Source organism: Sinocyclocheilus rhinocerous, unplaced genomic scaffold (assembly GCF_001515625.1).
Source record: "Sinocyclocheilus rhinocerous isolate Xijiao unplaced genomic scaffold, SAMN03320098_v1.1 scaffold113, whole genome shotgun sequence".
Classification (NCBI taxonomy): Eukaryota; Metazoa; Chordata; class Actinopteri; order Cypriniformes; family Cyprinidae; genus Sinocyclocheilus; species Sinocyclocheilus rhinocerous.
Window position 1 is genome coordinate 994,114 of NW_015646846.1, and position 15,649 is coordinate 1,009,762.

General features: G+C 35.8%; 1 protein-coding gene across 1 annotated transcript in view; it reads left to right on the top strand.

The window, feature by feature from the left end:
• The window catches only part of LOC107708049 (receptor-type tyrosine-protein phosphatase T-like), a 259,431-nt gene that overhangs the window by 212,098 nt on the left and 31,684 nt on the right, over positions 1-15,649 (top strand). Inside the window, exons 20-21 of the mRNA XM_016512197.1 lie at positions 7,032-7,219; positions 12,862-12,949. Of these exons, the coding sequence (XP_016367683.1) occupies positions 7,032-7,219; positions 12,862-12,949 (276 nt within the window). The remainder of the gene's footprint in view (positions 1-7,031; positions 7,220-12,861; positions 12,950-15,649) is intronic.

Below are 15,649 nucleotides of genomic sequence, written 5' to 3' on the forward strand. Positions count from 1 at the left end.
AACTCTGGTACGCTTGAGAATTTCTGTCCAATGAATGGTTGACCTTAGCACAGTTCTGGTTCACTTGCAAAAATGGCAGTGTGAAAGCGAACCACACCAAACAAAAAAAATCAACATTGTGTTTGGTCCGGACCAAAGCAAGTGAACTAGTGGACTTTCCTGGTGTGAATACACCCTAAGTGTCACATTGCTGTAGGCTGCTGTGGGTGTTGCTGTGTGGTTGCTGGTTACTGTTTAAGTAATCTATGATTTGGCTCTGTAATATATGATATTTTTTCCAATTTTTTTGTCCTACAGGCAAAAATCATGAGCCTAATCATTAAAAAAAATACATTTAATACACAGTTTAATTAAAGAAAAAATCATACATACGTTTATATACATTAGTTTGAAAATACAGTAAAAAAGAGTGAAATATTACTACAATTTAAAATAACTTACTACCGTATTGGCCCGAATATAAGATGACCCTGATTATAAGACGACCCCCCTTTTTCCAGATGTACCTTTTGGAAAAAGGCTTTTTAAAAAACAAATCTTGTTTTTGCGTTTTTTCAGATGTATTTCCAAGAAAAAAACATTGTCTTATATTCGTGTCAATACGGTATTTTAATATATTTTCAAATTGATTTTATTCCTGTGATGCAAAGCTGAATTATCAGCTGCCATTACTCCAACATTTATTATTATCAATGTTGAAAACATTTGCTGTTTCATTTTTATTTAATTACATTTTTGTGGAAACCATGATAGAAAGTTTAAAAGAATAGCATTTATTTGAAATATAAATCTTTTGTAACATTATAAACGATTCACTATCATTTTTGATCACTTGAACGCATCCTTGCTGAATAAAAGTATTGAAACTTTTGAATTGTAGTGTATATATTTAAACAGTTTCAAATTTGTAGCCAAGGACAAAAAGCTTGACATTGAGTGAAGCATCTTATTTCATGTTTTACTGTATATATTGCAACAATGCCAGTGCTAACACTTATAATACTTTGCTAATAATTCTAATAACTTTAATTTATTTTACCTTGACAGCACTTTCTACATACAGTATACACATATTTTTTCAGAGGTTTTTATATCACGTTTATTTTCCTCCATATACCTACAGCCATATGAGACCCATTCACATATGACATTTGAAAGTAATTTACAATGTCATTATTTAGTCACCTGTGCTTTGTTGTGACTTGTCAGGTAATTATTGTTAATGGCATGCACCATAGTAGTTTATCATAATGTAACCGTGCATGCCGATAATTGAGCTTTAATGTGATTTTAGCTCTAATCATCTGAATGCATATAATGCAATGGCCACAAAGAGTTCATGCTCAAATGAAAGAAGCCATTATGGGACAGAACACGAGCGAAAATTACTTCTGTAAGGAGAATAGTTACTTGGCATAGCTTATGTCTTTCTTTCTCTCTTTCACTCAATATATGACATGAACTATAGAATGCTAATATAGTCCAATACATGCACTATAATATGGAGTTGCGCTGTAGCAGGACATGCTGTGTATCTTTACATCTCTCAAAATTATGATTCTTGTTTAATGTTTTAATGGGGGAAAATGAAGTCAGTTCTCCTCAAGTTCTTCCGAGCAGAAGAACCGTCAAGTTTCAAAGCGTCACTTTTTTTTTCTTTGCGTTCATTTTAAACAGTATTATTGTTGCTTTATCATATCAAACCTATTTTTTGCACCTGTGAGGAATGCAGAGAGAACATCGTGTTAGAAGATATGATTAGAATGTGCAGATGTGCAATATATTAGAAAAAGATTTAGACGTGGTAGAGATTTTTGTTTTAAAATATATTTTTGCCCTGTATGAATCACATCTACCTAACTATTATCAGACAAATTATGCAAAGTAAAGGAAAATTATGCTTCCATATTCTTTCATGCATTTGCATATGAATATAAATATAAATATAAATATGCAGATTTAAAGCATAAACTTCAGAGGGTTTTTTTTCTCCATCACATTTCCACAATTAAAGATTTGTCTTTTATTACTGAATAAACATCCTTCAGAAAATTAAAAAATGTAATTATTTTACTATTTTGTACAGAAAATACACACTTCACCTTTAAGGAAGGACATATCATATAAATATAAATATAAATATGCAGATTTAAAGCATAAACTTCAGAGGGGTTTTTTTTCCATCACATTTACACAATTAAAGATTTGTCTTTTATTACTGAATAAACATCCTTCAGAAAATTAAAAAATGTAATTATTCTACTATTTTGTACAGAAAATACACACTTCACCTTTAAGGAAGGACATATCAAAATCTTGTTCAGTATTCATATTGTTTTGCCATATGGGTTTTCAGTCATGTTTTTATGTTCCCCATCATCCTAAGGTGTTTGTAGGACTAAACGTATCCCATAGGACCTCGCAGTAAAATCTACTAATGATTCAGTATAATTTATTTATGAACTGTACTCTTTTTTTTCTACTCATAACTGTCAGAACTCATCATCCTGAAGATTCAAAACTACAAAACCTAAATGATTATCCATAATCTACATATATAACTTGCCTCCCATATGAGGTCACCTAAAATGTGCAGTTGACCTTTCGTTTCTAGAGCAGAAGTTCTTCGATATTTCTCAGGCTTGGATGTGGCAGACGTGTCGTTTTAACAACATAATACACCCACTGGGCCACCACTTTGGGATTCGCTCCATGCTGCTGAGACAAAAACACATGAATAATTAATTAATAAAAATTTGATACATAGAGGGAAGGAGAAAGGCAGAAGCAGGGGCAGTAATATTTCTGAGGCTTGGATGTGGCAGACGCGTCGTTTTAACAACATAATACACCCACTGGGCCACCACTTTGGGATTCGCTCCATGCTGCTGAGACAAAAACACATGAATAATTAATTAATAAAAATTTGATACATAGAGGGAAGGAGAAAGGCAGAAGCAGGGGCAGTAAATTGAGAGACCTTAGAATCTCTAGTGTATACTTCTCTATCGCACACTCTGTTTTTCTCTTTTAGTGTTTGTATGTTGGCGTCTAAGTCATAAACATATTTTTCCACCATACATTTGCCTAGCCCAATATGAATATCATGACCTGTAATATTCAAATATCTTGACTTTGTGCACAATAGTTTGTTTTAGAACTAAATTTGTAAAGTTTTTGGGAATATTTTTTATTTTATTTTATTTTATGAATGTATGTATGTATTTATTTATTTATGCAGTCTATGTCTAACTGTCAAGCTTAAAATGGTATGCTTTTCGTTGGCTCTTGGCTTGAATTGTTGGCTTGAAGTGTAAATATTGGTTAAAAAGAAAAAAAAAGAAATTGATCTCTACAAATAAGTAACTTAAATGAATAGTTCACCCAAAAATGAAAATTCTTCTCATTTACTCATGTCTATCAAAACTTGTATGACTTTCTTATGTGGAACGTAAAATAAGTTATTTTGAAGAATGCTGGTAACCAAACAGTTTAGGTTCCCATTGACCTCCACTGTACTTTTGTCCATACAATGGAAGTCAATGGGAACCGTAACTGTTTGCTGTCTTATAAGTAGCTGTCTATAGGCAACAAGGTTTTGATACCTAAACAAATATCAAAGCTCACCGTTCAGTCAGATCCAAATGATGTTTTGTGTGCTGGTCGTGAACCTGTTCAGATTCATTGAGCAGTCTCAGCATCTCTCTGCTAGTTACTTTTTGTGTCCTTTAAAAAGATCCTCCTGAGGCTACGATTCTGGCATAATTGTTTTCTTCATAATACATTGTCGCCACTAATACTTTCAACTTTTTCCTTCTGGCACTAAAAATACTGGGGTGCTAACACCTCATGCAAAATTACTTGTATTTTGCCGTGTTGAAAGCGTAGATGTTTGGTGTGGATTTTAATTTTTTTGTGTATAATGAATTTTCAAGGCAATTAAGATGCAAATAGCTACATTAATAATTTGTCGAGTAATTTTCCATCACTCTATGCATCTGAATGATGCTTTAGCCGTTTAAAGCAGGCCATATTAAAAATTCTCTGTCATTTGCTTCCCCCATTCCTCTGTTTAATAAGCTCATTAACATCAATAAACTACTTCCCAGTCTTATTCTAATAAAAGAGTTTGCAAGGACGGACTGTCTGCTTCTCAGTATATTGTTATGCATAACTGAAGTCTGCACTGAGCTGTGATTGAATGACACTCAGAGATATCTCACAGTAGTCGAGGTCTTAGCCTCGAGCTTTCAGGGGTTTGGTCTTGATTGAGAGGTATTAGTGCACAGTAAACAAAGCCTTGCTTTTTTGAGAGCAACATGATCCTAGACTGCAAATATTTGTGTTTTCTTTGTCATTTTTTGAATGGTTCTACAGATTATGTAGGATCTGTGTGATGCAATTGGCTAGTTCCCATAAATGCAAAATGAGGTGTATTTTAGTCCTTGTCTGTTTGCTTTGATCTTATCTTTATGCTAGCGTACTCGAAAAAAATAAATATGAATTTAAGTACACACATTTAAAATGTCCAAAATGTTTTTTTTCTGTATATATACAGTTGTAGATAGGGATGTATAGATATTTTTATCCAATCTCTTGAATATATTTGTGTATGTATATGTGTGTGTGTGTGTGTGTATGTATATATATATATATATATATCCATATGCAATCCAATTGGAGCGTTGCGAAACAGTGAATCATTTTGCGATGCAATGGTTTAACTGATTCAAAGTTTCAAAAAGCTCCGTTGATGCTGTGTTCTTTGCTCACTTTCCCTATATAATCTAGTTATTGTTTGAATAACTGTGGAAATGAAATCATTAAAATTAATAGGCCTAACTTACAATGTTTTTATTAAAATTGTATCACGTTAGATACAGTTTCCATCGTATTAAAAACATTTAATGACTAAAAAGACGGGTATTTGGGAGTTTTATACACCTATAAAAAGTTTTCAAAAGCATCCCCCCCTCTGTTTTTTTCACAAATCGCACCCTGTGTATATATATATATATATAATATTTTAAAAATTAGGGCTGTCAATAGATTACAATTTTTAATCTGATTAATCACACACTTTTTCTGTGATTAATCGCGATCAATCGCACACTTCATGAAATTAAGCATAGACCATTTATCTTGTTTCAAATGGTTATTTTGTCATCATTTGCTATATTCAGCAAAGTAAACCAAAAGATTGAAGGGTGATTCTCAAAAATCTGTATTTTCTTAATACAGTAATAAATAATAATACTTAATACTTTCTATAAGATAAATGAAGATCTTTCCAAAAAAGGACTCCAAAAGAACTCCAAAAGGACACCAAATAACCAAATGATATAAAGAAGCCCATATAAGCACATATGAAAGAAAAAAATGCAAAAAAAATATATATATATCTGATTTGCATAGTATGTGTACAGTGCAACAGCAAATAGCTTTTTTACATTTTAGAGAAGTCGAATTGCGATACCGAACAGGACCACATGGTGATGCCAACAAAAAAACCTAAACCAGCCACCTGCTGACTGCATGTATCTACTACAGTACACGGATCCATTCAGAATAACTAAACACAGCAACATAAACATGACAAATCAAAACAATCAACATACCGTGAATGTGTGTGGAAACAACGTGAATGTACAGAAATGTCTGTGCCTGTGCATAAATACAATGTGCGATCAGTGCGTCAAGAGCACTCATACACACATTATTATAACGGACTCAAGTGTGCTTACTGAACGACTCCTGTACGCCACTGCAATCGTCTTTAACTTGATTGCAGTCTTCATCCATCAAAACTTTACTAGCGAGAAACCGTAGTTTGCGTCTCATCTGGCCATACAGCGGTGGGATTTGTTGACAATCCGTTCAGTCTGTACTTCACATAGAGCATGTGACGTGTGAGGGCTCGTGCTCTTCAGAGACGAAGGGTTAGAATAGAAATTGTGCTTCAATAATTTTGCGTTGCATTAAATTATTGTAACGCGTTAAGGATTGTAAAATGAATCGCATGCGTTAACGCGTTAACGTTGACAGCCCTAATATATATATACATGCAGTATACACTTAAAATAAATATTGTGAAATTTAAAAGAACTGTTTTCTATTGCAATATTAGCATTAATTCTGAAGGATCATGTGACACTGAAGACTGGAGTAATGGTTACAAAAAATTCAGCTTTGTATCACAGGAATAAATAACTTTTTAAAATATATTAAAATACAAAACAGTTATTTTAAATTGCAATAATATTACACAATATTACAGTTTTTTTGTGTATTTTTATATAAATATATAAATGCAGCCCTGGTGAGCATTTTAAATGTGTAAAGTTTTAAATGGTAGTTCATATACACTATAGACAATATTCTCTCAACAACATTTATAATTTTAATTATTCTAAACTTTTGACTAGTATTATATATTAGGGGGGTGGGGTGGTCATTAAATTTGTAACACATTTAAAATGTGCATTTACACATTATTTTTAATTTTTAATTTTTTTGGGGGTCTGGGTTTGTCATTTAAATGTTTATAATATTACTAGCAGTGGGGAAAATTGAGAAGAATCCAATTTAATCTTTAGATGGTCGGAAATAGATATGCACTGTTCATTATAGCAGTTCAACCTGCCTATGTTGTAAATTATTGATTAAAAGCGCACAATCTTCTAGTGTTTCCATTTTTGCCTGGGGGTTTTACATTGATAGATTGTAACATACGTGGGAGATTGTGAATCCAACAGGTTGTAGAAATGAATTATGCCTTTTCTAGGTAAACTGTAAATTAAACATGCTGTCCAATGGTAACTTTATGCTATAGAGTGATGAATTTTGCTTCATAACATAAAATAACCAGGACTGGTAGAGTTTCTTTCCATTACTTTTATGTTATAAATATAGGAAAGTGCAATCCAGGGTTGGTGCCTTGCTTGCCTTGTTTGGTGTCAAACCAGCAACCTTCCAGCTGGCAATTGAACATTGTGATGGGTACTCAAGGATTGTGAATTGTTCCTCCACAGATGGCAGCCACAGTGAGATGTCCCAGCCCTCGATGACCATCCAGACGTACCCATATGGAGGCTGTGAGTCGGTGGAGATGTCCTACCAGGCCGGCCAGTTCCAACCGGCCATCAGAGTGGCAGACTTGCTCCAACACATCACCCAGATGAAGTGTGGGCAGGGTTACGGTTTTAAAGAGGAGTACGAGGTAAGAAGTCTTGAGCTTGAGTGATTGACATCAAGAAAAATTAAACTTTCAATATGGCTTTCTTTTTTCTCTCTACGGAGTAGATAAAAGAATATTGATGCTGATTTGTTTGCTACATTGAATGAATGAAGCCATCTTTATGGGAGACTTTGCTGAAAGTCTTTCTCTCTGCTGTAGCTCTCAAATATCTTTTGCTTACTTTTTAGTATACTAAATTTGTAAAAGTATGTAAGATCAAGCCTCTCTGCAGTAATTACCACAGCCGTGCAGCTATAAAATTTGTTTTTGCCTCTGCATGCACAGTAAGCCCAAGAATGATGTGGAATGAATCTTAAAATAGTTTTATTGAGGGGGTTATTAAAATGTCAAACATGTTTTTTCGAAAATCACTCAATAATGAGTGTTTTTGCTAGTGCCCTGTCTTTTTCCATATTGTTTTATTTCTTAAACACATTTGAATAACTAATTGAAGTACCTCTGTGCTTATTAAAGGAAGCAGGTCAGTGTCACGAGGACATGCTGGCATTTTGTTCAGAAAAGGTCATGTGAGATAAGAAGTGCTTCTTGAAAAATCTCCCTACACAGTGGGCCACAAAAGATCAACCCCCCATGACAATAAAACCAATTATATTTCACTGTCTAAACCTTTATTGGTAGGTATATGCAAAGACCTTTGTGTCAGTAGCAAGTCGTACTCAAGATTTTTAAAAAGTATACTAACCTCAAGTTATCTCTGCAGTCCCCATACATGATCTGTTCTAATAATACTTTAATAATAATTTAATAGAAACTCGCTTTAATAGAACTCCTTTTCACTTAAGGTCGCCAACATTGAAATTGCGTCTGTTAGATTGTTTCCTTGTCATTTGAAATTAAAGAGACATTTTTGTGTGTGTGTGAGTGTGTGTGTGTGTGTGTGTGTGTGTATGTGTGTGTGTGGGGTCTTATTTTTCTCTGTTTTTAAGGTACAGATTCTGTAATAGGGTACAGTTTTACGATTGGGAAAGCGCATATTGGCATCGTTGTTGCTCGGTTATTTTGTTTGAATAGCGCTAGAGGAAAGAGGCTGCCAACAATAGAAAGATATGAAATTAACTTTTGATAAGGTCATTTATTTTTCCTCTAAATGTATTTCCTACAAATTGTGGCTTTGAAGTAGCTGCCTTGTATGAGTTCCAGCTTCACTTTGTGATTTGTTTTCATTAAAGGGATCGTTCACCCTCCAAAAATGACAATTCTGTCATCATTTACTCACCCTTATGTCATTCCAAACCAATCCTTTCTTCTGTGAAACACAGGCTTGATGTATTTTTAAAGAATGTTCTGGCCGCACTTGTCCTTGCAATTAAAATGAATGTGGACTGAAGCTTTAAAGCATTAAAAAGTACCATAAAATGAGATATTGAGCTACAGTATATACTCTGCCAGCCAGAAGTATGGAATAACTACGACTTTTTCATGTTTACAAAAGAAATCTCTTATGCTCACCAAGGCTGCATTTATTTGATCAAACATGCAGTGAAAAGAGTAGTTATAAAATAACTTAAAATAACTGTTTTCTATTTTGGTATATTTTAAAATGTAATTTATTGCTGTGATGCAAAGCTGAATTTTCAGCATCATTACTCCAGTCTTCAGTGTCACATGATCCTTCAGAAATCATTCTAATATGCCGATCTGATTCTCAGTTATTTTCAATTTTAAATTGGTGAACCTTTGTGTGATCAACAGAGCGTAAAGATGTAAGGGTGAGGAAAGTTTATGGCAATTTTGCATTTTTGGGCAATCTGTTCCTTTAACTTGAGAAATCTGTGTTTTATGAAAAATAACTATTTAAAATATTTTCTCTCCCAGATGAGAGATATAGTTTGCATGTAGTAACTACTGTAGTATGATTATACTTTGAGATTATTTGTGATGCTTGCAAAGCAGTGATGGCATGTTCTTTGTAAACATCTTATTCTGAATTCTAATATGGAATCTGGTCTGGGATCAGTTATTCTGAACAGCTCTTTGCTCACTGATGTAGGAATACTCTTAGGCAGGCTATCAAAGGAGAGTACTGTATGAACAATCAGCAGAGAACTTAGCTTGAGTATAAGTATGAATCATATTTGTCACCTTATTGTGTATTCAGACACAGTCTTAATGGATGGCTGTGGCAACAAGAGACATCGGTGAATTAAAGAGGAAGGGACACTCTGTATCCAAATTTTCAATCCCTGGATTGAAGGCATCTTTAAAAAGGGACAAGACTGCACTTTTAAAGAAGAGACTCTCATTCATAAAAAATGACTCATAGTTATGTCTGTCATACATCTGATTTATTATTCGGAGATGACAAAATAACAAATTGATGTGCATGTTGTATAGTGTCTATTTTGTCCAATTTATGTATTCACAATTTCCATCGTGAATGCCAGAAATAGGATAATGCAGCTCCTCACCAAGCCTGAAGGAGATCTAAATGTTACAGAGGTCTGTCCTAACTATTAACTGATCACTTGAAGAGTTAGGATAGGTCTAATAGGACTAGCTCAGCTGTATAGACTGCTTTAGGCCGTCTGAAGTGTAGAAGTAAACATGAGATGGATGTATTGCTGGCAGCTCATACCTGTCTTAGGCAGTCTGATAGCACCAGAGCCTGTGCCTCCATGTTTAAAGGGTCATTCATCAAGGCAGACGTTTTTATAACACCTTTTTGTTATCGCCTCTCTCTTCTAACCTGATTTGCCTCACAAGTTTGCCTGCAAATGAAGTTGGCAGCTTTTTGCATCAGCCCATCTCTATACTTGCCTCCGAAAATAAGTCATTTTTTCTAATATGCAGTGAAGGAGGAGAAACTCAATACATTTACACTGAGTTGAATGGAGCGTTTGCTTACTGGCTTGTGACAAGCTGATATGAGCGAGAGCACATTAGGGGCAAATACTGCATTTCCCATAATGCATGTTTTATTGTGAATTTGGAGATGGTTTTTACTGCAAATGAGATTTTAATGTTACTCGTACCCAGTAATTTAACTTTGCTTTTTAACCCTTTTAAATCAAGCTAATTAGCTAATGAATTAAAATCTAGTCACATGAAGATAGGTGTCATCTATAACTACAATTGGTTTAAATCTTATACATTTTAACTAATTGAATCTTCCTTGTTTCACAGTTTGCATGTTTAAACAGTGTTCATACTTTTTAATTGTTTACTTTTTTATTTATTTTCACAATTCACAGATTTATGCTGTTAAGCAATGTAAAAAACGACTCTTGAAAATATATTATTTAAATAGTCAAATACTGCAAATACTTAATAATAAACAATGTAATATTTCTCACGTAATAATATTAGTTTTTAGTACATTAGTATAGCTTGCACCTTTAATTTTACATTTTGCAAAGTAGAACAAACAAATAGAGTTGAGAGAGAAGGAATGGAGAGGGATGAGATATGATGGACAGGGAGCGAGTGATGCAGATCTGATCATGTTGGTAAAAGCTGATGACGGCCACCTGTGTGTGTATGTCAGCACAATCGCATCATTAATCTCAGCCTGCCAGATGTGTGATCCTGCATCTGTGCTCACATTAGAGAGAGAAGAAACAACGAGAAGTTAATAGTACGTATAAATATGGAGAAGGTTACAGTGGCCCCATAAAGTATTTGGACACTTAAGTCAACGCTTAATGTGTGAATGTCGTTGCATTAGATAACAAAATAACAAAATGATGAAGAGTAGAAAGTGTAGCTGGTGAAGAGGATTATGAAATGTTTGGAAGTGTGGGGTTGGAAGAGGTCTGACAGCGTGTCTGCTGTCTTCGTGTCCACACACACACACACACACACACACACACAGTAAACACGCCTTCACTGTCTTCTCATCACTTCTATAAAGTATTAATAGTATCAAAAACAGAAGATCAGAAGACCAGAGAGGCTCCAGTGAGGACATTTTTGGAGGGTGGATGAGGAATCCGGTACAGAACAAATGAAAAATAAGTTTAGCTCACTGCCAGAAGACAGGAGTTTAAAGCTTTTTGTGTAGTGATTCTCTCCGGATGTCTCAAAATGTCTCATTAAGAAGCCCTCAAACAGTTTTAGCATCACATTCTGTCAGGCAGACAGAGTTTGCCTATAACTGACTCAGTTACCCTGACTGTACCGTGATTATAATGAGAGCATGGGCAGAGTTGCCAGATACCAGTATCCCTGCATGAATGTGACTGGTTTATTGGAAGGGTTGCCAGATCATGTTTAATTCACACATGAAAGAGCAATTCAAAAGAAATTAGGCTTTGTAAGGTTTCGATTTTCACAGGTGCCTGATCATGTTTAATGCATGTGAAGGAACAGCACAGTAGAGATGATACAGTCTGTGTGTTCAGGCTTCTATGCCTCACTATTTCCAGATGGGATCCATCGTACGGACATGGAAGAGAAAAACAGTTCTTCTACTTTTATGACCTCGTCGGATGCTGAGCGATTTAAACCAGCCAGAACAGTCAATCAGTTAAAAAAACTCTATGTAGCGATGCATGATGGAACACATTTTTTAATAATAATTTTAATTTTTCTAACTTCTCTTATTTTTGTTTTGTTTGTTTGTTTGATTGATTGGTTGGATTTAGTCAATTTTAGTAGTGCCATGGAACTCTTTTGTACTACTTTTGTTAATATAGCATCACAATTCATTATGTGATAGTATTTTTAGATTAAATACACATTATTTATTTATTTACTTACTTGCTTAACCGGTATGTTGCTGCATTAATAGAAGTACTAAAAAGCAACACTTGGATGGATGGATGGATGGAATACAATTCATACTATAGATGCAATTCATTATGTGATATGTAGTTATTGACATTATATTTTCCTAAAAGATACAGTTGTCACTGTTAAAAGTAGATGAAACGGTGGCCGAATGAAGTAGCCTGTCATTTGCTATTAGTTAAACCCATTTAATTTTACAAACTGATACTGAATTTATAATTAATTATTGTAATAATTGACTGACGGTGTGCAAGCTCATGTCAATAAAAGTACATTGTGAAAACCTAATGAATTTTCAGACATTTTGGATGTTCTAAGATGAATTAAATTCGGCCCTCAATTTTTACTGAGAGTGGAAAAAATAAAACAAATTACACATTATGAGGTCTGTGAATGAACTCTTGTCTTTCAGTCGATTCTCTGTTGCTGTTCTTTCACAGAGACGTCTTTTAAAGATAGACCTTCACTAAATTGCATCATCACCCCTCCAATTCATCTTTAAAATGTGCTTGTTTTGAATCACTTTGTCCATGAAGTCTTTCTTTAATGCAGACACTTTGCAGACCACCGTTGTTTCTTTAGATCTGTCACAGTAAATGGCTCGTCTTGTGTGTGGTGGACAGGATGAAGATAGCACTACGGCTTTAAGTGGTCATTCAGTGCTCTTGTCTGAGATTTCAGAGTCTTTCAGTGATATCAAGGGAAAAGAGGCACCTAACTTGACCTGTTATTTCAGAAAAGCATCTCAAAGTGTGAAAAGTTTAACTTGTATGTCTTTAGCTATCAGAAAATATATGTATATATGTATGCATGTGTGTGAAAGCAGTCTCTGTAATGGATGAACATGTTAAAAAATATTCTTGATTTGATTCCAGGGTCTGGCTGAGGGACAAACGGCACCATGGGAAACTGCCAAGAAGGATGAAAACCGCAACAAGAATCGCTACGGCAACATCATCGCTTGTGAGTACTGAAACAACAAGGAATCCTAAATAGTGTTTAAACTAAATGTTTAAGTCAAATTTTGGGTTTCTTTCACCTTGATAACTGCACCTCACTCCTCAACCACACCAATGGCTGTATTTTTCATTATGCTTAAAAAGTAAGTATGGAAGTATTTAAAGTTACTTTAAGGTAAGACCAAATCCAAAATCCAGAGACGTTCACAGTACTGAACCACTTCATTCAAAAAAGTACCAAAAACTACCATGTTACTACATTGGTACATTTAAATACCATGGTACTTGAATTTCCGTATATTTTAAAGTATATTATTTAGAACATTATCCTGTTTCACCATGTTCATATACCATGGAAATACCATGTGTACATGGTACACCAAGGTATTTCAAAGAATACTTTTGAAGACGTCAAAACATGATGGTATTGCCAGAGTAGTACCGTGATAGACTTGGGTAATTATTTTGCTAATATAGCGCCATTAAATGATATCTGGTTGTTGACATTATATTTCTTCTACAAGATTTAGTTGTCTCTGTCACAGTGCTCTTAAAATGAGATGAAACATTGGGCCAAATGAAATAGCCTGCCAGTCGCTCACAGCCAGCGGGTATTATGATGAATTATACAGATTGCTAATGAAAACTGTCCATCAGGCTGTTCATCAGCAGTGTTGGGCAGTAACGCATTACTTAGTAACACGTTACTGTAATTTGATTACTTTTTTAGTAACGGAGTAATTTAACGCGTTATCATTTTCTAAATAGTAATTAGAGTATAGTTACAAGCCGAGGTCTCTATACGTTACTGCCGCATTACATTGCTGACAGAATGCAGTGTTTTATAATCTAGAGACCTAAAAAGGATGTAGCACAGGCACTGTCGAGTCAAGTGCCAGTGGATTAGAGACCTGCTCCCGCGAGACCCGACGCAACAGAGTGCGGCGCGGGACAAGACTTGACCCAGCGGTTCTCCGCTGACCAAAGCAGACTGAGGCCATCAGGTACATCCTGCCCCGGCGTGCAGCTGCTGCCGTCGCTGAGGGCGGCCCCCCTGCCACCGCCCCGCTCCTGCGGCCTCCAGCAAAGCTGCGCCATGGAGCCGGTCGCAGGGCAGCCGCCAGGCCCCCGCCAAACCTGGTGGCAAGCGAAAGAGCAGAGGCCCTGAGACGGGCAACCCAGAGGTGGAGGGACCTGCTCTTCAGGAGATGGTAAGCACACCACTCCCTCCCCCGGACGAGGGCTGGGCGGAGAATCTTTTCATCTTTTTCCGACCACTGACCTCTCGGTCGGTGGTACCCAAATACTCGACAAAGAGCAATTCCTCTATTTCTGGGTCCCCAGAGGGAACGGGGGGTTGTGGACGATCCAGTGCGTATCACACTCACCCTCCTCTCTCGCCAGTGAGCAACAGTGGGCGGATCGGGAGGACGAACCAACGGACTACCCACGCACCCTCTGCTCAAACGCAGGTCAGTGTTACACACACACAGACCCCGCCTCGGACCGGCAAAGAGACGCCCGGGCCGGGTCCCTGCGTTCTTCCGCGCTGCCCCACTGCGGGTACGCCTGTAGTTCCGTTGATGCCACTTGCGCGGTGTCTGAGAGCCTGGCTAGATATATTGCACAAAAGCAACATGAAATAATATAAAATATAAACAATTAACAGGTGCAAGCAGAGTTTCTATTTGGCTACACGTGTTTGCAGCGTTGAGCAATGCAGTGCTGAAATTTGCGTGCTCACGAATCCTCTCATTAAAACACGAGTTGTAGACATTATGAACGATTCATTATGCATATATAGTATTTATTGTGTTATAACAGAGATTTGTGAGATTGCGATGAACTGAGATGTCTTTTAGAGATTATAATTGCAGCGCTCTTTGCTGGCATTCTGTATACCAAACCATGCACGCAGCAGCCGCTTGCTCAGTTAAAAATAACAGTGTTCTGTGAATGTTGATGCTTTAATAACAAATATTTATCGGGAGCGTGTATGCTGGGATTTCATAAATTTCATGGGGGAAAAAGTAACGTAACTAGTAATGTAACTAATTACTAATTACTTTTGAAATAAAGTAATCAGAATAGTAACGTGATTACTTTTAAAAGGAGTAATCAGTAATCAGTAATTTGATTACATTTTCAGAGTAACTTGCCCAACACTGTTCATCAGTAGAAAGGATCATTTTTGTGAAAAAATAGTGAAAAATGGAGATAAAGGAGATGTCTGCTTTATTTAACACCAGGTCCCTAGGGTGTTGCTTTGCTTGTAACTGTGACTTTAACCTATAGTAATTTGTAGCATTTAGCACAACATTCCTGTAATTGTTAGATGACTGCTTAAAGGCACCTAAACATTCTTATGTTGACCAGAAGAGCAGTGCAAAAACTCTCAAAAAAAAAAATATATATAAATATATAGCTTTAACTTGTGGCTACATTTAATATAACCAAATGCATTGCATTTGGACTTGGATAATGGGTTTTTAAGTGACTGAAAAGTCTCAAGTCGACCAGCCAAAGGAGGACGTTGTTTTGTGAAGCATTTCATTATGTGAATGCATGTTTAACCACCCTAAATTGGAGCGATGTCTTACAAACTGAGCCAAGAAAAAAATTAACCCACAAACAAAATTGGCCATGCATCCCTTGATTAACTTTGACAATTTATGGGAGATGAGGAAAGCCGTTTCAATTGGAG